The sequence below is a fragment of the Chrysoperla carnea genome, chromosome 3 (assembly GCF_905475395.1).
Source record: "Chrysoperla carnea chromosome 3, inChrCarn1.1, whole genome shotgun sequence".
Taxonomy (NCBI): Eukaryota; Metazoa; Arthropoda; class Insecta; order Neuroptera; family Chrysopidae; genus Chrysoperla; species Chrysoperla carnea.
Genome location: NC_058339.1, coordinates 78,594,833 through 78,617,673, shown reverse-complemented (window position 1 = coordinate 78,617,673; position 22,841 = coordinate 78,594,833). Strand labels below are relative to the sequence as shown.

Genomic DNA, 22,841 nt, shown 5'->3' with positions numbered 1-22,841 from the left:
CACTTAACGGTATACCTGTGCAGGCTAGAGCACACACACGCTACGGTAAACCGGAAGATTTTTTACTCAGTCGAGAAAAATACAAAAATGACGTGACCTCGCTAACCGTAATGCCTGTACAGGTTTGCCGGATCAACTAACACACACGGTAAGGTATCTGTATCGGTAGTAGATTTTCCGCCGGGATTTTTCCCAGGATTTATGAATACTAGGTTTCATACCTAAATATTCTAAACCTGGCATCCTACAAGTTTCTGCGAGTGCAAATTACATGTATGGAGGTTTCATCGCCCTCCAAACAGCCCAACAAGTGGGGTCATCAGAGATTCTCTTGTTATAAAGGTGGTAGTTCAATCGACTGTATTTTTGTAATTAAATCTTTTTGTTAAAAATATGTTTTTGATCGAGCAGGGTAATCCGTAACGTTCGACTAGCACGTAAACCAAAGGAAGTTCTATGTACTCTCCTTGAGAATAACCTGTAACACGAAGGCGTGACGTCTCCGGGTAAGAGATGCTATTTTAAGCAGATGAACCTAACAGATTTTCCGCCGAGATTTCTCCCAGGATTGATAGATCTGATAGACGCGCTTGATAGACGTTTGGACTCAAAAAATCTAAACCTGATGCCCTGCAAGTTTTGACAATGTCCTGTCAAGAGTACTTGGGAGCTCCTTTGAGTCAGTTTGTGTATAAAATTTTTTCCAAAAATAAATATGAGATCATTAAATATCGTAGCGTTGTAGTACTTTTTTAAAAATTTTTTATTTTACGTTTTATTAATTTTTTTTTTTTTTGTATTATTGGTGTACTTTATTTTTCCTATAATATAAACAATTTATAATACAAAAAGAATAATGAAAAAAAAAATATTCAAAAAATATTTAGCTTTTAGATTTTATATACAAGATAAAGAAAAAAAAATTATTAATAATAATAAAAAAAAAACAATAATTTAAAAAATGAATGTGAAGATGATGATTACTGATTTTTGATGTTGAGGGATTCTGATTTGCATTATTCATAAATTTTTGTAATAAAATCTTTTTTTCAATTTTTTTATAGAAATTTTGAAATTGTTTTCTGAATTTAAAAAAAAATATATACATATTATTATTATTTTTTTCTTCTGTATTTGTGTAATTCATATTATGAAATTTAAAACAAAAAAAATTGAGAAAAAACAAAAAAAAAAATATTTAAGACATTTATTGCAAACACAAATTTAAAATATATTATTTATGTGACTATAAAAAAATAAAAGTACATTTTGTTAAAAAAAATATGTGGGTTGAATTAGTTTTATTTTTGGAGACCTGTCAAAAATTATCCTTTCCTTAATTATTTTCACGAAAATGTAAACTTGTGTTCTGTGTATTGAACGTCAGCTGAAAAATTCAGAGATGTCTCCGCCTTCCTGAACAAAGTTCTAGAAAAGGATGGATGTCAGTAATTCAAAGGGGCCTAGGGGAATATTTCTGTTTTCAACGTTATGGCTTTTTATGTAACTCCTTAGCTCGCTCAATTGACCTACAGTATTCAAAAGAGACTGCAGAATTATTTTGGGGAATGTCTGTCGTCTAAATTTGGTGGAAGGTACTTGCAGATTAAAAGTATCAATGGGCGCAAAGTTTTTAATGTGTAAATATAAGGTTGCAATTTTATGGAACAAAATGATCGTTTATGGGACCCTGCTTTAAATGTTCGTATAAGTGTGTAGAACAAAGTCATATTCTTAGAAGAAAGTGTACTTTTACGATGCGTGTGTTTAGACGATTGTCCATGTTACTTTGCTGAAAAAGCATGATATTTAAGAAAACAGCTAGTGGATATTTTGGACTATTTTAAGCATTTTTTGTTTCGTGAAATTTTTTTTTAAAACTCACCGTTTTTGAGATAGAAATAATCAAAGAAAAAAATCATAATTTTGAATGAAAATTTCATATTCTAGAAATTAATGATTATTGTGTGGTTTCGATAAAATATTTGATTAGAAATATATTGAACTTCAAATTTTGGAACAATAGTTAGTTTCAAGAAAGTGCCTTTTGATAATTTCAACTTTTCAGCCCCTTTCTTTCTCATCATTTTCACTGGCACCATTTTTTTTTTTTTTCAGTTGCAAATCGTATATTGAACTAACCCTACCCCCCATCAGGGAGCAAAATTTATACAACATGAATTATGTAATCATCATTTTAAAATAAAATAACAATTTTTTTCGATTAATAGATGAATGAAATATTCGTGTACCAGGATGATGGTCTGAAAATTCGGGGCAGGTTCATAAATTAACCCTAAAAGAATGTTGACAATTTTTGTCATTTGATGTTCTGATTTTCATTTTCCTTCGCTATTGATTTTAGATTTTATTTCACAATAGCTTGGGAATATTTTCGACGCGATTCCACGGTCAATATACGGAATAATAAGTCGCGTTGGATATTGTAAGGGTCCTATGTAAAAATCCTCGAAGTTTTGATCTTCAACATTCCTGGAATTGTTTGATTTGAAACTGCTTATGGTGAATGCAATAAAATATAATTGACTATTATATGAAAGGGGGTTAGATTAGGTTAGAGTTAGAGTTAGGTTAGAGAGAGCCCCGAGTTGGGACACACTTAGCCATATGGTCCGTTATACCGAAAAAAAGTTGGCCTTGGAATGAAGGCCGAAGACCAAGAAATGTTTGAGGGCATGGGCGTTAAGTGGAACATAACAATAAATTACAATTAATTTTTATTTTAAACGGCTTTTGCTTCCGTATTATAGACCATGGTGTTGCGGCGAAAAGCAATGAAACTGTCAGAAAGACCACGTTGGCGTTGAAGGAAGGCACAAATAATAAGCTCTTCTCATTTGGTGTAACCCATTTATTTTAGTAAGAGAAACGAAACTTTAAGCTTTTTACACATTTTAAACTCTGATGTAATTTTTTAGGAATTTTTAAATGGAATGTTATAAACAACTTCGGTTAAAAAAAATAGTCGTCGAAATCTTCAGCTTAAAAGTGTTTGTTGTTGTTGTTTGCGTAAAAATTCATTCGTTTATCCTCTCGCCCAAACTCGGACCGAATAGTGTTAGGGCGAGTTTCTATAGTGTGCCTCCATGAATATTTATTCGATATTTACAGCCTTCAACTGAAGTCGAAGAATTTATTCAACATATATATGCAACCGAATTAGGTGCCAATACAGATTCCATACAATTTGGGATTAATCGTGACACATTATACGAATTCATGCTGAATTTCAAATGAAACGTCCACGATATTTTTACAATCTACAAAAACATTATCTATGCCAAATAAAAAAGCACACAAAATAACAGCTGAAAAATTAACTTGGCTTGTTGATAAAACAGTACAAACTGATCTTTCTGATCATGACGATAATAATTATAATTCGAATTCTATATAACAGCTTATTCAAATATAGAAAGACAGGCGGAGCAAGATGACGAGAATGTGTTTTATCAAGAAGTTATTCGTGAATGTGGATTGTTTTTAGTACAATACACATTTAGTAGAAATTACCACTACGAATTCTGAGATTGATCTTGGCCAAGACTCCGTTGTGGATGATGTTATTGATAAGCAAGTTGAATCGATTTCAAAAAATAGTTAAGTATAGTATTATCTAAAACCTACACTTTTACATAAGGTTTTTTTAACGATAATTGATGACTTTGATAAAAAAATTATGAAATTTATTCAGTAAAAAAACAAAATAATGTGGTTTCAAATCCGTTTCTCGGACAACATATACGTTTATGACAGAGTCCACCCACATCATTATTTTTTAATCTTTTATTTATTGAATTACATCCGTATACAATAAAACTTTTTCATGAAAAATTTAAATGCATTTTGTTAATTTTTTATGAAAATATAGGTCGAGAAGATCCTGTAACTCGAAAATTACGGATTTTTAACAATAAAAACAGTATATGGCAGTCTCTCTTGTTGCTTAACAAAATATGAAAATCCCGTAAAAAAGGTGACAAAAAGTTAAATTGAAATTAAAACCAACCAAGAAATACGGATTATATAAGAATTTTAAACTACTAATTAGACAGATATTAGACAGAGAGATCGGAAAAAGTATTTGACGTTATATATTTTGTTTGCCATATGTTAAATTCCGTTTTGCTAGAAAGAGATACAAACAATCCTTGATGGCATTTATCTTGATTGTTTTAAGAGTTATTTGAAAAATAATTTTTCTCTGCTGTTACAATGAGCTTTTAAATAATAACAATAATAATAATAATAATAAAATTCATGAATATTTAATATTAATTCTCATATTAGTAGCCTTGTGGCAAACAAAAAATTGGTCTTGTTTAGAGAATACGCATTAACGTAAGTCTTCTACATATTGAAGTAGTAGTAGCCTTAAAGCTTATTAAGCGGATTGTGGCCGTTACTAGTTAATCAAACCGATTTTTACCACCAAAAAGTTTATGTCGTATAATAAACATATAGATATGAAGAATTCTATGATAATAAATGATTTGTATGTGATAACATTACACAATTGTATTAACAACTGCCTAAGTTAAATTTATAATGAAATGAAAGTATTAAATCTTTTTTGTTTAGGCTTGTATTCATTAAAAAAATGTTTCTGTTTTACATTTAGATAAAATGGATGATAATAAAAACTATAACCAAATTTTCGAATCATATCCAACGTCTGAATTTATTCAATAACAATTTTTTTTAATATAAAAAATATTTTAATGTTACTAGAAATACTTGAATGTTTTTAATCGAATTTCAATGTAATTTTAAAATTGTCACAATTGTTATTCAAATATGAAAAAATCCTAAAAATTGCTATCAATATTTTTTATTTTATTTTATTTAGATTTTGTCTGATACATATACAATGGAGGTTGAGTTCGTAAATGGACAACATAGATTAATTCGGTCTTGGGTACGTAGGACCCATTTTGTAAAACGTTAGAAATAGAACACAAATTTAAAGGTAAAAAATGTTCCTTATAAAAAAATAAACAACTTTTGTTTGAAATACTTTTTGGTAAACATCTCTGTTTACCCGCGACGACGCAAATTAGGCGCAAATTATTCGCTCCGTGAGTGAGTTTCGTTTCCATGGTAACGATACACTACTTTAATTATAGAATTGTATGGATGCATATATAATTGTATGGATTGCATTTAAGACTTACATTTAAAATTTAATATTCTTGTCTCACAAATTTAAATAAATAATTATGATAATTTACATTTGAAAAATAATATTTGTTCAATTTGATTTCTTATTTTCAAAATTTTTAATGCATTTAGTTTAATTAATTCGTGTTTTTCAATAATTTTAATTTGACATTTCTATTACATTAACATATAAAGAATTGCAAATTAGTCAAAACAGCCCCCTTTAACTCCAAAATTTTTCACTTTAAGCGCTGGCATCGATTTTATTGTCCCTACCATGCCTACGCACACAACGAATACAGTATGTATTATATGGAAATATCAGCTATGTGTGTGTGACATGTATGTATATGCGGCTCTCTTTCTTTACTTACATGACGTAAAAAACAAATGATTGCGGAATCAACATTGACTATACATGGTATTTCAACAATTAACTCAGTCAATTGTATTATTATTATCAAAATTGCGTATGAAGTTCATTTGTGATTTCCCTATATTTTAATTAAATCCCTATCTAAGTTTATACATATAATGCATCTTAAATTCCACTGATTACAATATTTGATATCAATCTTAGATATAATAAAAGTAGGCTCGAGCAGATATCGAACCCACGACCTGTGGCTTGTAAAGCCTTTGATCTGAACAACCTGAACTACCGAGTCGAACGTACAATCCATCAGTATCTTTTGACGTCAGATTATTACTTTGTTTTCAACTGTTTCCTTATTTTTTAATTTCGTAAACCAATGTCTATCCATCTATTTTTATTACAATACTCAACGGAGGTTATTAACGCTTACAACCTTATATTTAAGGTCTATACGCAAGGAATTTTGGGTTGGATTTTTCCCTTTGTTCTTTAATTTTTTAGTGTTACCGGCTCTTTATCGATCAATAGAGATAATAATAAATTTTGTGAGACAGTTTTTTTATTGACTTTGAAAGAGCTACTTTGAAGCTACTCTCTTTAAAATAGTAAATACACACATCCAAAATCAAAATTGTTTTAAATAAAATTATTTTTGCCCTAATTTCCAATCAGTAATTGGGTTAATAAATTAATGTCTTAATTTTGTTTTTTTATCATCTAATGTTTTCTTAATGATGTGTTTATAGAAATTCATAGTACACAATTCAACATTTCTGTTCCGCTGTACAAACATTAGTAAAAATATTTTTACTTTTGTATAGCTTGCAGTCATTCGCTATTTATCTGTTTATGGCACCATCAACCATGCTTCCGTTTTTAAAATAAACATCTTTGCTTTGCGGGGGAAAAGTTTTTGTTGATTATTTTCAAGTCTTGTAACTTATTTTATATACATTTGAAAAAACATTTTGAAAAAGCAAGTTGATTTTAGTTGTTTTGCTAAAATGTGAAATTTTGCTTCTTTTTTTTTTCAAGTGCTGAGAACATTTTTTTTTTTAAGTGTTTAAAGAATTTTTTTTATGGTAAGTACTTTAAAAAATTTATTTTAAAATTGTAATCATGTTTGCTAATTTGAGAAACTAAACAAAAGTTACGAATATTAGAAAATTCGACAGGCCTAATAGAAGGGGGATTCCCACAGAATTAGACTGGTTAGCAATGTTGGTAACTTGCGCATCAATAACATTGAATGAGTCTTCGACTCATGCGCATAACGAAAAATAGAAGGCTCCAAAACTGTATTTATTGTAATCAAGGGACTTTGAACTATCCTTAAAAAAATTAAAATTAAAAAAAAATCATTCGCCGTACTTGCTCGAACAGCCGAACCACTTTAATGAAAAATATTATTCTTTAATTAAATTAAGTAGTGGGGGTGGGGGTGGGTTGCAATCTAATATTATGAAAATGATGTTTTATAAATTAAGATTTATTTTCATTTTTATCCACATGCTTAAACCACATGCGGTCACTAGCAAATAAATTTATATAAACGTACTTTATTTAAAAAGGGGTAAGTAATCAAATTTAATAATTGTAAAATAAAATTTACAATAAATCAAACTTTACAATGTTTACATTATTGGAAAATTGATCGACGAATAAACTATATTATACTTACTTATAGTAATAAAAATACGACCACGTGTGTGGTTTTATATACATGTTGACTACCGATTTAGGGATGCTTTTGAAAGATCCTGCCTTACTCCTGCTGCACATTTAGTCAACACTTGATTCATACTCATATGAGGGTTGTATTTACTTGTTTGTGAACTATTTATATTTTTAGTTCCAATATTATTTATATTTAATATTTATCGCATATGATATTTTTTTTCGAATCAGTTGATGAATGTCAATGGTTTTGTTAACAATCATTTCAAATGAATGAAATTTTGCAATCAACAATTTATGAGTGTTTATTTTAAAAATCAAGTTATTAAAAAAACAGTATGTTTTTAAAATTTTGTAATGAAGTTTTATTAAAAAAAAAGGAGTAAATTGGAGTCTTTGTTGTAAGAAGGTAAGTCTTTTTTTAATTTAAAGATAAATTGTATGACCCCTTTGTTAAAACTGTTATCTTGCCACAATATTTATATAAAACTTTTGGGATTATATGCGCGGTATAACAGTAAATAAGCTTGTAGTGAAATAATGTACAATTTTTATCTATACTGTACCACCCAACTTGTTCTCATACAATATACAGTGTATGATGAGTTGTTTAAAATTCTGCTAATGTAGTTATTTCTCTTCAATTACAATTCTCTAGCTATACTTTTTTTGTTCGAAAATAAAATGTTTTAACTTTGGATTATTATATCTTAACAATGAAACGGCTAATAATTTTGTTTTTTTTTTTTAACATATACATCAATAATGAACAATTATAGTCCTGGAGCCCGTAACAGTAAAACTGCGCTTACGCGGATTTCGAAATTTCTCATATGAATCAATACTATTTAATAATATGTACAATATAGACTAGGTGTGCCAGAGTTTTTTTATTTTTTACTAGTGTGACAGATATTTCGATCAAGTTTTGAGCTGTCACACCGAGATATTTCGTAAGTAGAACTCAAAACGAAGACATTAAAAACAAATGTTATTGGCTGTATGTATTAAAAATCGGCGTGGCAGATCTTTCTGCTACGATAAAAGCCGTCACAGCAAATTTTCCTGAAAATAGATAAAATTGGAATAAAATGGTCTCTTACAAATTAATTTCCATGAAAGTGCAAAATACTTGTAATTATTAAAATTATAAAAATTTATAAAAAATATTTCTGTCAGAATAAACCCTGACATACCATATTGTTCCTATCGATAATAGCATTGATTCATATGAGAAATTTCGAAATCCGTTTAAGTTCAGTTTTACTGTCAAGTGTTCTTCCCCGCTTATTAATTTTTTTGAAAATTTCGGACAGTTTTTTTCCTAGAATTAAAATACTTATTAAAAACACAACTTACCAAACGCTCGCCGTATCAATGACCTGAACTTCATTTACGGTTATCTTGCTGATTATTAATATCCTTAATAATAATGTTATATATAAAAATTTAGAATTTTCTGACATTATGCCCATACAAATTCCAATACAACATCCTGGTCAATATAAGGTAGAAATAAGTAGAAAAATTAAATTTATTATTTGCAATTGTTATTGATTTGTGAAAAATTATTGTCGATATGATATACAAGTTGCGTATATAATTTTTAAATAATTGGTATGTGCGCAATGTTATAGTAGACATGATATACACGTTGCCTAATTCAAAAGTAGATTTGTAACTTTGTTTGTTGACATATCAAAGTGTTCAATTATTATAACAAACAAAATATCCATCGGTTGTGTGCACCAGCTTATTGGTCAAAAGTAAATAGAGTGGGGAATGTTTAGGAAATAAAAGAGATGGATGATAATGTTTTTATATGATTCTAATAAGTTTAGTCACTAACCAGGGACTTTAATAAGGAGTTATCATAATTTAGTAAGGGGAAAAATAGGGAAACTTTTATAATAATATTGAATTTTAAGTATAGATTATACAAATTGTTTAAAATTTTGAAACAAATTATTGTTTTTATTAAGAGTAATTGAGCCAACTTTTTCTAATTTTTCGCAATTATTGAAATGAAATGATGTTATAATTAATCAAATCCATCCATTTATCCTGAAATGAAAAAAAAAACAATTTGAATAAAATTTCTCTTGAATTTGAATATAAAAAATTATATTTTTTGTTATCCTTTACAGTTTTGATAAAAAATAGGGAAATTTCAAAAACTACATACCCCCTTATACCTTTATGGCTAGGTTAAGTTGGTTGAATGTTCCTCGGGGTCTTATAATTACGTTACAAAAAGTTTCATTAAATTCGCTGTTTCCCAATTTTTCCAAACATCCCAGCTTATTAACTATAAAACTAAATAGGAACCTAAAAGATTTAAATTGACAAAAAGATTGATGGGCAGGCCTAATGGTATTATTTATATCGAATACATTTATTTATTACATTTTCTATAAATAAATTATAATGTATTTTAACATTATTCAAATAATGTACCTTTGTAACCTTTAAAGACCTACAAATCTTGAAGATTGATTTGGTTTGTCTTCTGTTTTCAGTAATCTAATGGAAATAAATTATCTCTATATATTATAAATGCGAAAGTAAGCATATTTGTTTGTTACGCTTTCACGCTAAAACTAGCGAATGGTTTTTAATGAAACTGTACAGCAATATAGCTGATATATCAGAATAACACATGAGATACAATTTATAAAGACATATTAATAAAAAAAAATTTAAAAATTAATTTAATTTGACATTACCATAAATTACAGATTCCTGTAAAAGTAGTCATTTGACATTACCATAATTTACAGATTTCTGTAAAAATAGTAAATATAAAATATTTTAAGGCCATCTTTTCTGATATACTCAATGAATAATTACTATTATACATTTAAAAAAATAGAAAACCATACTGTAAAACAATCCTTACCATTATTTCGAGTGTTATAGAAAGGGGATAAGCGAGAGCAATCTTTATCAATCTTTACTTTTAAACCCAGCGAAGCGGGTGGGTATTACTCTAGTAAATTAATAATTTCTAACAAATAAAAAAAAATCACTTCATAGGTACTATGATTTAAAAAACTTATTATACACATTGAATATTGTATTTTAAATACAATTATTTACGGTGATATTAGTTTATAGATCGAAACTTAAGAAAAAAATCTTATTATTAGTTAAAGATTAGGCATATTAAAAAACCATGTATTCAAAATTACATGATTATTTTTTTAAATAATAATACAAAAAAAAAAGTGTATTATTCTTAATTTAATTTTAAAAGATGTGTGTATGTATGTGTGTATGTATGTATGTACGAAGATGTTGAACATAATTTAATTTGTTCCCAAGATTAGTTTTAATTTAGACGAAATCTATCTCTTTTAATTTAAAGGTGCAACCAATTTGAATGGAAATTAATTTATTGTTACATTGATTGGTAAAACATATTATGGGTACCTAAAATCAATATTTAGTTCTAAATTGAAAACAAATTAGATTACTATAGATGCATTTGTTCTTTTTGATTATTATTTTTCCAATTATATTATATACAAAGAGTTTTTCATTGAGAATGATATAATTATAAACTTAAACAACTTATGTATTAGATATGACCAAATGTTTTGTTTGAAAAAGCATGTAACTTGTAGCTTACCTAGGAAGTAACCCGATCATCTTAGTCAAAATAGTTGATCAACCTCGGAATCTAACGGAATAAGCTGAATTTTTGTACAAACCTTTAGTTTGATGGTACAAATATTGTCTCAAAATTCACATATGGTCACGCTTGCGCGTCCTTAGATATTCAAGGTCAAAGGTTTTGAAAATCAGTTTTTTGTAAATATCTCGTTCCTTTTGCCAAAAATTGTAGAGTATAAAAATTTCTACAAATTTTCCCTAAAATTTTTTTTTTGTATGTCCAACCGTTTTTTAAAAAGAGGACGCAGAAGGTGTTGCGCTCAGCTTAACGTACTTTTGCTCTAAAGTGCACCGTTATGAAAATATAGCCTAAAACTGTTTTCCTTAAAATGGAGACACTTCTTTCGCCTATTTGTGTAAGGATTTTGTGCATTTACATTCATTATGGACAAGAGTAACTTGTTTCTATATAACCTGTATTAAATACAACCATTTTTAATACTGTTTTTTTTCACTTTTTTTTTTTTTTTGAAATGTAAATGTTCATATTTAAAAAAGTAACAAAGGTATTATAAAAATAATGAATAAATGTAAATTAAAATTAATAAATAATAATAAAAATACAGATGACTCATTTTTTTATATATTATTTCTATATTCTCTATGCGTTCGGTTAACGCTGCGCCGCATTGTTATTTAACTAGTATAATGTTTCAAATGGCTGGTTTCAAGTGATTTTAAATGATAAGCAGATACATATATTCAACCAGGTCATGTGTTGCTTGTCGGTCACTGTCAAGTATTATTTAACCTATGCATCACCTTAATTACGTATTTATTCATATAAAGATAATAATGTTTTCATAAAATAATTCATTTTATATAATACTAGCAGTTATCCTCTCGCTTCGCTAGACAATTTGAGCTTTAAAAACAAAGAAATCCGCGTTATAGCTCGTTATCTTCCTTGTTGTCCACACTTTCATGTTTTTACTACCCTAATTTTTTAAAAATAAAAAACAGCCTGGGCTACTTGATTCTGTAGCTTTTACCATGGCAACGGTTACCATGACGATAATTAAACCATAATGGATTCAAAAATGATCCGACCCGTTCCTATGGCAACTTCGGGATACAAAGTATGTATAAGCACTAGGGTAAAACTGCAACGACCTGTCAAAATTTCAAGTCAATCCCTCGACTACTTTTCGAGTTTTCGGACACAAACATACGAAAATTAAATTTTTATACATATAAGTACAGGCTAACTTTTTTTAAGTTGAAATTTACAAAAAAATAAATCAGATACAAAACATTGTTTCAAACGAAAGTTTGATCATTTGAAAGACTCGATCAATTCCAAGTAAATTTCGATTTTTGCCCCAATTTCCTAGATCAGTTTTTTGTATTTTATAAATACGTATTTCGATTACCAAGTAGTCATCATCAGTATGAATTAGCTAATCGTAATTACTCTTATTTTGTATGTTACTCGTTGCTAATTTGGTGGCGGGCTGCTTTTTTAATGTTCGAGCTCTAGTGAATATTATCTATTCTCTAATTTCTCACTTCTCGCGGCAACATTATTCATAAAAACGTAATTTTTGAAATTTAATAACACCTATTACAATATGCATATTTCTTTCAAATAAATGGATTTTAAAATAGTATCATTAACAACATCAGTTCGACATAAATCAAAAATAATATTTTAAAGTACCTATGCAAGCAAATGAGGTTTTCCAAAAATATATTTGGAAAAAAAAACAAGATATTATTTTTAAAAACAACATTTTGAAGATATAAGAACCTATATAATTGACAATAAAATTCAAAACTTCATACATATTATTAAATCCATATGTTTTTGTTCCAAATATAAAATAGACAATTCTGATTTATTTCAAAACACATCATGAGACATCCATTAAGTAACACAAAATATCACATTTAACGAGCCATTAGGTTTGAAAAAATTGTGATATAGCACGCGTTATCAATCAAATTAATCAGGTTAAACTCATTGTTTTGGCATAATTAAGAAGAAGCGAAAAATTTCTCAATAAAATACAAAGCACATGTTTTCGAAATTCATACATCAATAATTTCTATGATATTTCTATAATGGAAGTTTTAAATAGATATCTAATTTGACTGAATTCATATGCATTTGATATAATGTTTGTACACACATTTTAACCACAAAATAACACTTAATTATGCATTTAAATGTGTCTAAATTGTGAAACGAAAGGATGAGATACTGAGATAGCCCAATGTCTACTAACAATAAAAAAAATATTAGAAATAATGAAATGATTGATTAGAAAGTACATAGACAGTTTTCTACAGCAATCAACATCAATATATTATTATTGGTCATGTAGGTTATCATAACTGTTATCAGTAATTCAGTATCAGTATATGTTCACTCAATTAAGGGAAATGAATAAAACTAAACATATGATAAGAATCAATATTGTTTAAATATTTTTATAGAAGGATTGTTTGAATAGATATAATATACAGAATGTTCTATAATTATCTGTAGAACTTTCGCTTCTTGAATAAACTGAGAAAAAAAAAAGAAGAAATATTCTTTACCAAATTGGAACTCAGGCCTTATTTACGAGATAATTAACACTGAGATAGAGTAGTCAACACTATTTATCCATGGTATTTCAATAATTAACTCGGTCAATTGTTTGTTTTCACTTGTTTTTAAATTTGAAATATAGCACAAAAAATAAAAAGTGATTCGGAACGCAAAACACAATAGTTGCCCTTTAAATAAAGAAACATTAAAACACAATTTCTTACTTTTTGCAGTTAACATATTAGAATATTCTCTTAGCGGCTTGTTCTCTGATAAGTAAATTTTGTCTTTATATAGTTGCTGTCACTAGAAAAGAAAAAAATCTTTCAAGAAAAAAACGAAAGGATGATCCAAGGTATATACATGGTCATCAAGGTACAACACTTGCCCTTACCCAGATAAACACACGAGCGTCTTGGTTGAAATTAATTCATTGAAATTTGAATGAAAAATAATATTACAGAAATTAAGCAAGGCTTTCAAATTAACGAAAATTTAAAAAAAAATCGACACAGAAAGTGATGGGATTTAATATTATGCAAGCTTCAATTTTATAAGAGCATTATTTTGGAAACTAAAATTAAATATGGGGGATTATTTTTCCAGGCTCTATAATAGTACATTTACATTTACTTATTTTATTTTTTTGCAAAAATTAGAATGTAAGGTAAAAACAGGAGTTTTTGTTAAAGTTTTTAATGTACTACTTCTTGAATTATAATCAGGCCCAAGAGATTTTAATAACATCATACTAAATTTACATGTACAATAAATATTTCACATTTAAATAAAATATCGTAAAGTTTATGAGATTGCACATACAAGAGAAAATACACACATTTGTGTATAAAATTTATTTTTAAATAAACCGATCCGATGATATCCACAGAGATTTCAAATCATACAAAAGTTGTTTATCTATAATGTTCCAAACAAAATACAGTAGAAATATTATTATTATATTTGTAAAGATAAGCCATGTTGCCATTCGTTAGTTTTAAATATAAGAAATTTTTCTGTGAGTGAAGAATAAAATTATTGTTTTTTTAATTCATAAAATCAATTTTTAAAAGTGCGTTTTTAAAACTCCAATAAAAAAATTGCTTATTAAAAATATTTTTGAATCAGCATTTAATTAAATTAATAAAAAAAAAAAAAACACATTGGTAATTTAAAAAATTATATTGTTTCAGATATTTCTATTTTCCGCTGGTGAAGTTTAAAACAGTTTATTGTGCTATTTTTTTGAACAACAAAATTAAATAAATTGTGAAGTGTTGAAATTGTACCGTGCAAATTTTTAATTTATTGCTGGGTATTGGACATCATGACAACTGTACCCTTGTACTTAAATATTTACAGGTAAGATTTTTTTTTTAAATTTTGTGTATCGATTTGAAAAAAAGTAGGATTTTTATTTATAGGTGAGAAATGCATGTGCTTTGTTTGAAAAAAACCAATGTTAAAATATAATTTCTGTTCGGGTGGATATATAATTGACTTGAACAATGGATTTTTAGAGACATTGATTTTTTTTTCATTTAATTTTATTTAGTTTTGTTTAGTAACAGAAAATCAAGCAGTTAAATATGAAGGCTGTTTATCAAATATCATTTCTAAAATTATAGTATTGCTTTTCGTACTTTTTAAAATTTGTGTTCGCGTTTTAGTATCCAAAGCTTAAAATTACATATTCCTCAATGAACTAATTTTTTTAGGAATCGAATAAAACTGAAATATAAGATTAATTAAAAGTATTCTATATTTAATTTTTAAAAAATTCGTAGCGCTGGAGCTGCGTTAGCTAAGAGAATTCTCTCAGGGATTGAAAAAAATAACACATTTTTCCCAAAATATTGCATTTTTAGATTTTCAAGAGTTTGTATTTCCAAAACTAAGCGTCTAGAGAAAAAATAACAAGAGAACGTTTTTGCTTAAAACTGATCAAAAAATACTAAAATATTTTTTATTTTGAAAAAAATCAAAACTCTGAACTTTGCGCACCCTCTCACACTCTGTTTATCTATCGATTTTTCTCCTTAACAAACTTGACCTTTGAAATTGCGACCGCTAGAGAGTTACAGTTACATAAACGGGTAGATTCATATGTATATACATAGATATATATAAATTAATAACGACGGTCATGTTTGACATCTATCAGGTTGAATCGATGAACATTTGAAGAAATTTTGTTCAAAATACCATCATCAGTACAAAAACAATAACTCCATTTCCTTCGACAATTCGCTAAAAAAAAGAAATTTTTTCACCGTTTGTGGAATGAAATATTGACAATCAAAATATGCATAACTAACATACTGAACATATACCGAGTATAAAAACAAAGATATCCCGAATATGTTTCTTACCTTCAATTCAATTTTTCAATGCGTTGTTTTTTAAAAACAACGCATTGAAACATTATTTTTTGGTACCAAGAAAGCGGTTCTTCCTCGATTTGTTGAAAAGATAAGCAAGAAACATTACTTATAAAATTTCTAGTTTTATTTGTGTAATGATTATAGATGCAATGTCTTAGTATTGTACACTGTTGTCACATATAGTGCACGAATATAAGATCATGTTTTTATGGATTTGGATATAACGAATCAATTGCTTTAAATGCAAATTCTAACAGTTCATAAAAAAATATTACATCATCCCTGGCGGGGATCGAACCCACGACCTTTGGATTAGAAGTCCAACGCGCTATCCTCTGCGCCACAGGGACCTTGTAAGTAGAGAAAACTTAATAAAAAAGTTCCTAGCTGTTATCCGAACCAATTTTTTTAATAAAATAGGTAGATTTGATTATTCTTTCATATATTTAAACTAAAACTTTTTAAAACAGCCCATGCAAACAATAATAAAGTATAAAACGATATATTACATGATGACACATATTATATGACAGCTCAAACACAACAGTAAGTAATGGTCAATTATTGGTAGTTTCGTGTTACTCTGTCAACAATGTATACATATTTAACCGTAACATTTTCATATGTCCTTTTTTTTATACAAAAAAGTATAAATAATAAACTAGAACGAATTGAATGAATATTATCTAAAATATCTATGCGTCAATGCGTCAATGTAAAATTGTAAAAGCAAATGCCTTCTTTTTATTACTCTACTGTTGTTTTTTTTTTGGTTTTTATGGCTTTTAATAAAATTATATTGAAAATAAAAAATATACATACAAAATGCATTAAGTTTTCGGAAAAAATAATATATAGATAGATAAACTGTAATAATTCGCCAAATGTTTGCCAGTACACGATTATAATAAAATATCTTCTTTGTTTTACTTTAAGGGTAGAATTTTTCTATACTTTTTGTTTTTTGACAAAATGATAATGAATTGAACAAATTTTTTTTTCTTGATTTTGTCCACAGCTTCGCTCGTGATAATGTTTCATATCAATGCATTTCATACATGATTCATTAAGTGAATCATTGATTCATTTATAGAATCACCTTTACCCCACTTATCACCTCTATACCCTTATACTACTCCCAATATAGACAATGCCAACATTAGAGTCCCACATGATATCCTTCAATCTGCCTGTACATCCCCTTGGAAAATAACGCGGCATTATGTCATGGAGTTTTCATATAAACTATCATCCGTATTTTAGTCCCTTGAAGAATGAATTTTGAAAATAGCAGGTTAGGTTAGGTTATATTGGCTGTTCAGGAAGGACACACTTAGGCTATGGAGTTCATTGAAAATAGTAACACAGTAAACTTTTGCTTTGAACCATGAGCTCATATTTAATTTTTTGCATTTCTAACTTCAAAATTGACCAAGTTTCAAATAAACTTTCAACCCTCGCTCTAACCCCTTAGGGGATGCATGTATGTAAAAAAACTGTGTTCACTTTTCAGGGAACACTAACGTCATTTAAGGAACGTTTGTGTAAAATTTCATGCTTCTAGACCCAGCGGTTTCAGCTGTGTGTTAATCGATAAATAGTCAATCAGTTTCTTCAGATAACCATTTTTTGCATTATTTTATCTGCGTTCAAAATCGCCTACGTTCAGCCTTGACTATGCGTATTGCACGATTTTTTTAATCCTATCCAAAGTTCTTACTTGGACTCATTGAAATTTGTATAACAATTTTTACAATTTTTACTTCAAATTACATATACCTCCAGAATTTTCCAATCAACCTACAAGATCAGAACAGAGAATCAGCCTACACATTCTCTCAGCTGAATCAGAGTTGTTGAGTATAGTAAAAAATCCGCTAAAATATATTGAGAAGAAGGGATAAATCTTGTAACCCGCGCTGGACTGATACGAACATTATGAAATTCCAAAAAAAATTTGGTAACAATTTCTATTCTCAATGGTTCACGTAGATTAAATTTTGCTAATGTAGAATTTAGCAAGTAATGCCAGTAAAGTCAGTTGTAATGCCAGCTAAAATCGTGACAGGACAGAAATTATATAAACAAATTTTCTATATCTTTTTGCTAGTTTCAAGGTAACATATTCAAGGTATTTAAATTATTTAAATGGTTTTGGGTATTGGATTATGGTTTTTAGGGTAAAATTTTCTAAAAATAATTTTATGATTATATAATGACTTTTATAACAAAATTACTGCAAAAGTTTATCGATATAACTTATGGTTATAGCTGCACCCTTATTATTAATTTCAATGCTGATAAATTTAACAAAAACCTATTCAATAAAAATAAATGATATCTAATAATTGTTGACATAATTCATATATTTAAGGTCATATTATTAAAAATGACTGCCCTGATAAAAATTACAAAACATACTATTTATTAAACCCTAAAATAATATACATTTCCAGAAAATTTCATATTATTTATTCAATTGACTGTAATGATAAGGTACCTACGTAATTTATAAATATAACGCTAAACTGAACCCTATTTTGTTGAAGAATGAAACGGGAACACCTGCTATAATTTTTTTTTTGCATACATGTTATGAAGTTATAGATAATTATTATGTAGGCATAACATTATTTTAACTTATAATTTTTTCCTATGAATTAAGCTAGTTCATAAAAATTTGTTGTTGACATAGGTGGGGTTTAAAAACACAATTTTATAGATTACCGGTAAAGATTATGCTTTTATTGAAAAAAAAATCGATAGTGTTAAGTGGAGAAAGTTAATACATAGTGAGGTATTAGTCTAAGAAATATTTGACAAAGCCATTACGCTATATTTGATCTAGACTAATTTGAGTCAGATATGAATCAAAATAAATCAGAATAACCAAATAATGAACAAATGTTTCAAGTTATGTTATCTCTAAAAAAAAAAAAATGTTAAAAAAATTTGAACGTGTGTAATAAGTCTTCGGTAGTATAGTGGTCAGTATCCCCGCCTGTCACGCGGGAGACCGGGGTTCGATTCCCCGCCGGAGAGAATATATTTTTTGAATTTATGTAGATATTATTTATCTGAGTAAACAATACTCTTAGATTTATTTACAACGTTTACAAAAGTAAACGTTTCATGCGAAGATAGGTACGAAAAAAACACAATGAATTTTTACTATAGCATTTCTTGAAACGATAAAAGAAAACAAGTGAAAATGAATTATTGATTCAGTTAATTGTTAAAATAACACGAAATTTTTTTTAGAATACTTTTTCTTTTTTTTTTTTTGAATCTACTAGTTTTGAAAGAAGTTATTAAACATCAAAATTTGTTTCCCCTAAAATTAATCTCTTTGATCACTTTATTATTGGATAGGTTTAGATTCACTATTTGAAGCTACCTCAAAATTTTCAATTCCCTATCTTTTATAGTTTTCGAGAAAATGGAAAATTAAGTTTTAACCAAATTTGGACCCTCACGGGAAAATAAAGTTTTAAACAAAAGTTGTTTACTTTTAGAAAAAGAACTTCATCACATAATTTTGTATTTAAATTTTTGTTTTATCTGTTATGGTTTAAAAGATGGGTGCCACGGACCTATGAGCCAAACTCAAACTTTTCACGCCTTGAACACACTATCAAAATTTCAGCATATATCTCTTTTCGTTTTTGAGACAGATGGACAGACGGATAAACGGAAATGGACTATTAGATTTGTAATATCAATATCTCCAAACTTTACAATGGTAGGACTAAATTTAATATACCTTGACATATTTCATTTATTGGGTTTAATAAGTATAAAATAATTAAATAATTATGTCAGTAAAATTGAATGAATGTCAAAAAAGAGTCTAATGTTAAAAGAGTGCGCGTTATTTATTAAGTTACTGATTATGAGAATGTGTGAAGGGCAGAATCCACGCTTTTTAACATTTTTCACTCCAATTGAAATCATTTTAATAATTTTACACTTTTTAATTCCTTTTAAAAAATGGCTTTTTAATTTAGGAATTGAGTGTTTTTATTTTAGTTTTCTAATTTAAGACTATGGAGTGTACCTATATACTTCAAATTATGGTGGAAGCGATAGGAAAAAAATAATTAATTTTTGCAATAATTCTTTCTGAATTAAAAATTTTAAACATATTTGTAATTTTGATACGGAATCCTAGAAAGGATTCTATTTTTGAGTATAAAAACTAGTATTTTAATATGATTAAAAAAAATAGAAACGTGGGAGACATTTTATTGCAAATTCTTGCGAATAGTTTGAATATTTTTCAAGTTCCACTTCATTACACAAATAGATAAAGTACCACGCAAATTTTTGTTTGTCGTGTTTAGTTGATATTGGAAATTTTTACGAGACCGAACCATTTGTAGAAAGAAGTATAAAATATACAACTAAGGTCGACCTTGCATGCCAAATATTTTACTTTTATTTGGTATTTTAAGAATTTCATTAAGAAGGAGAGTAATATTTTCGGGTACATTTAAGTATTTTCAGTAAGAGGTTTTGATCCATTTTTTGTAAAAATGAGTCATTTATACTTTTATTTTTATTCATAATACTAGGACCAAGCTTTTTTTAAACTTAGACCCGGCGTGCATCTTAATCTCAGTGGAAGTAAACGGTAAAATAATGCGTGTTAATTATGTTTTATAGAAACCTTATAGACGGACTGGGTCGAACAGTATTATAATTTTTAGCTCGTTTCATAGGAAAAAGGATGCAAGATCCATTTTACTTTAAATCTGGCGTCATAATGTATCTCCTACTTTCCTGGTTTAATATGCAATACATTTAGAGACCGTTAAGAATGAATAAATAAATAGAAAATAAAAAAATTTTCTCTCCGGCGGGGAATCGAACCCCGGTCTCCCGCGTGACAGGCGGGGATACTGACCACTATACTACCGAAGACTTGTTATCTTGAGTCAAATTTTTAGTACTGTATCAAATCTTCCAATACAATTTGTATATTTTTCAACCCGCAGGAAAATGGGGTGTTATAAGTTCAATTGCTATGTGTCTGCCTGTGCCATCGTAGCTTCTAACTCTTAAACGAATGAACTGATTTTGTTTTTTTGTTTGTTTTGTTGATAGATAATTTATCCGATAGTGTTTTCAGCTATCTTTTGTAAGAGGTTGCTCTTACATCTGAAAATGCTGAAATATAAAATACGAAATAAAACCAAAAGAACTATGTTTGAGAATTTATTCCGCAATTTTCTGGAGTACAAACAACAGGCGTTGTTAAGGTAATGTTTGTCTACAAAGCAAAGTAGTATCTATCGAATGTACATACATTCGATAGAAACGCAATTACAATGTCGTTACACTTTCAAGGAATTTTGTTCATTTTGGAGAAGCTACAAAAAAAGACCCTATTTGACGGGGTGTTTTTAAAATTTTGTAAATTTCACTTGTTATATAACCATTTTTAGGCCACAGTGGTGTAGAGAATAAAAATTTAAACAGAAATGAAAATCTTAGTGTTGGAAACATTTGTCGTAGGCGAAACCTTTAAATTCAAGCACTAACAAATTTCTTAATCTATTACGTACGTGTGGCATGGTATGTGAGTAAATTCACGTGTTAATAAAATAACGCGATCCTGCAGAATTATATATAAAACCCAAATTATTGTTGATATAAAAATTTGAATAATATTTAACGTAAATATTTGATCTCTATCTATAAAAATCTTAGTAATTATCTTTGATTTCCTGTTAAAGAAATAATAATATCTATCTGTGATATTAAATATAAAAAGTCACACATAAAATTATAGTAATTAATATCGGTAATAAAGGTATCATATGGATGATATCAAAAACTTGGTCATATCATTTAGATATTACTTAACTAACTGTAAATATATATAAAGAACTTGATTCAAAGTAATTAAAAACGTTTTTACGTAAGATTGGAACCACTTTCTTTCTCAAATACAAGTAACAAATAAACTTGTTCAATAATAATAATTCATGTTCGTAAATTAATAATATCAGCAAAATAATAAATTTATCAAAAAGACCGACTGTATAGGACATAATAGTCCACGGGACAACACACTTTTTGTTAAATGTTTAATACATATTTGAAACTTCGTGAGTGTATTTAAGCTATCGGTCTGAGAAAACGTAGCAGGGAATTTATCGGATACTATGATCACTTGATAACATTAATAATTATTAAACAATTCGGAAATAATAAAGTATGTATATATATATATATACGTATTGAAAAATAAAAAAAAGTAAGCGCTACATTTATAATGTACCAAGTACGAAAGGGATATAGTTCCTACCGGGTGTTCCACGACTCCTTTCGTATTTTTTTTAGTTACGAATCTTTTCATTGATGGACAGAATGCTTAATTTTATAACAAGATTTGAATGAAACAATTCATATTCTTGGGAGTTTTTAGGATAAAGGACATTGAATTATCGGACAACCATTGTCCGACCAAGCAGAGCAGATGGTAGATCGTATCTCAAAGGATTCTAAATGTGATCTCGCTGATTGTTTAAGAATACAATTTAATTAAACCCTTTTGATACACATAAAATATAACAACTATATTTTGTATTGTATTTTTATATCATTTCTATTCAGACGTATACAATTACAATACTTAGTTATTACAAATGTAATAATAATTATAATCGTTCATGTTTAAAAAAAGATGAAATCAACAGATTATTAAATAAATTGTTTAGTATTATTTTATTTGTTAACAAAATATTTATGTTTGTTATTATTATTCTTATATTTTTGTTATTTTGTTATTGTTATACTTTAATACACTTATTCGTAATTTATAATTACGGAAGTAATTCGATATTTCCTTTAATAAATTGCAGAAGGGCACTGATTGGATCATTTTCACAAAGTGTGTCTGTCTGTTTGCCTGTCTTAATGCTACGCATATACTATTTTACGTATAATAGATTTTTTGATATAATTTATGGTTTTTTTTTTCTGTTACTTTTGGATTTCAAACAAT

At 27.9% G+C, this 22,841-nt stretch overlaps 1 protein-coding gene and 3 non-coding genes across 4 annotated transcripts in view; 2 read left to right on the top strand and 2 right to left on the bottom strand.

The window, feature by feature from the left end:
- Positions 1–14,695: 14,695 nt before the first annotated feature.
- Positions 14,696–22,841, top strand: part of LOC123295434 (TNF receptor-associated factor 4) — a 149,850-nt gene continuing 141,704 nt past the window's right edge. Inside the window, exon 1 of the mRNA XM_044876782.1 lies at positions 14,696–14,807. Within this exon, the coding sequence (XP_044732717.1) occupies positions 14,773–14,807 (35 nt within the window). The 5' untranslated portion in view covers positions 14,696–14,772. The remainder of the gene's footprint in view (positions 14,808–22,841) is intronic.
- On the bottom strand, positions 16,107–16,179 carry Trnar-ucu. The gene has a single exon. It is a non-coding gene; the product is annotated as a tRNA-Arg (tRNA).
- Trnad-guc lies at positions 18,800–18,871 on the top strand. The gene has a single exon. It is a non-coding gene; the product is annotated as a tRNA-Asp (tRNA).
- Trnad-guc lies at positions 20,681–20,752 on the bottom strand. Its single transcript has one exon. It is a non-coding gene; the product is annotated as a tRNA-Asp (tRNA).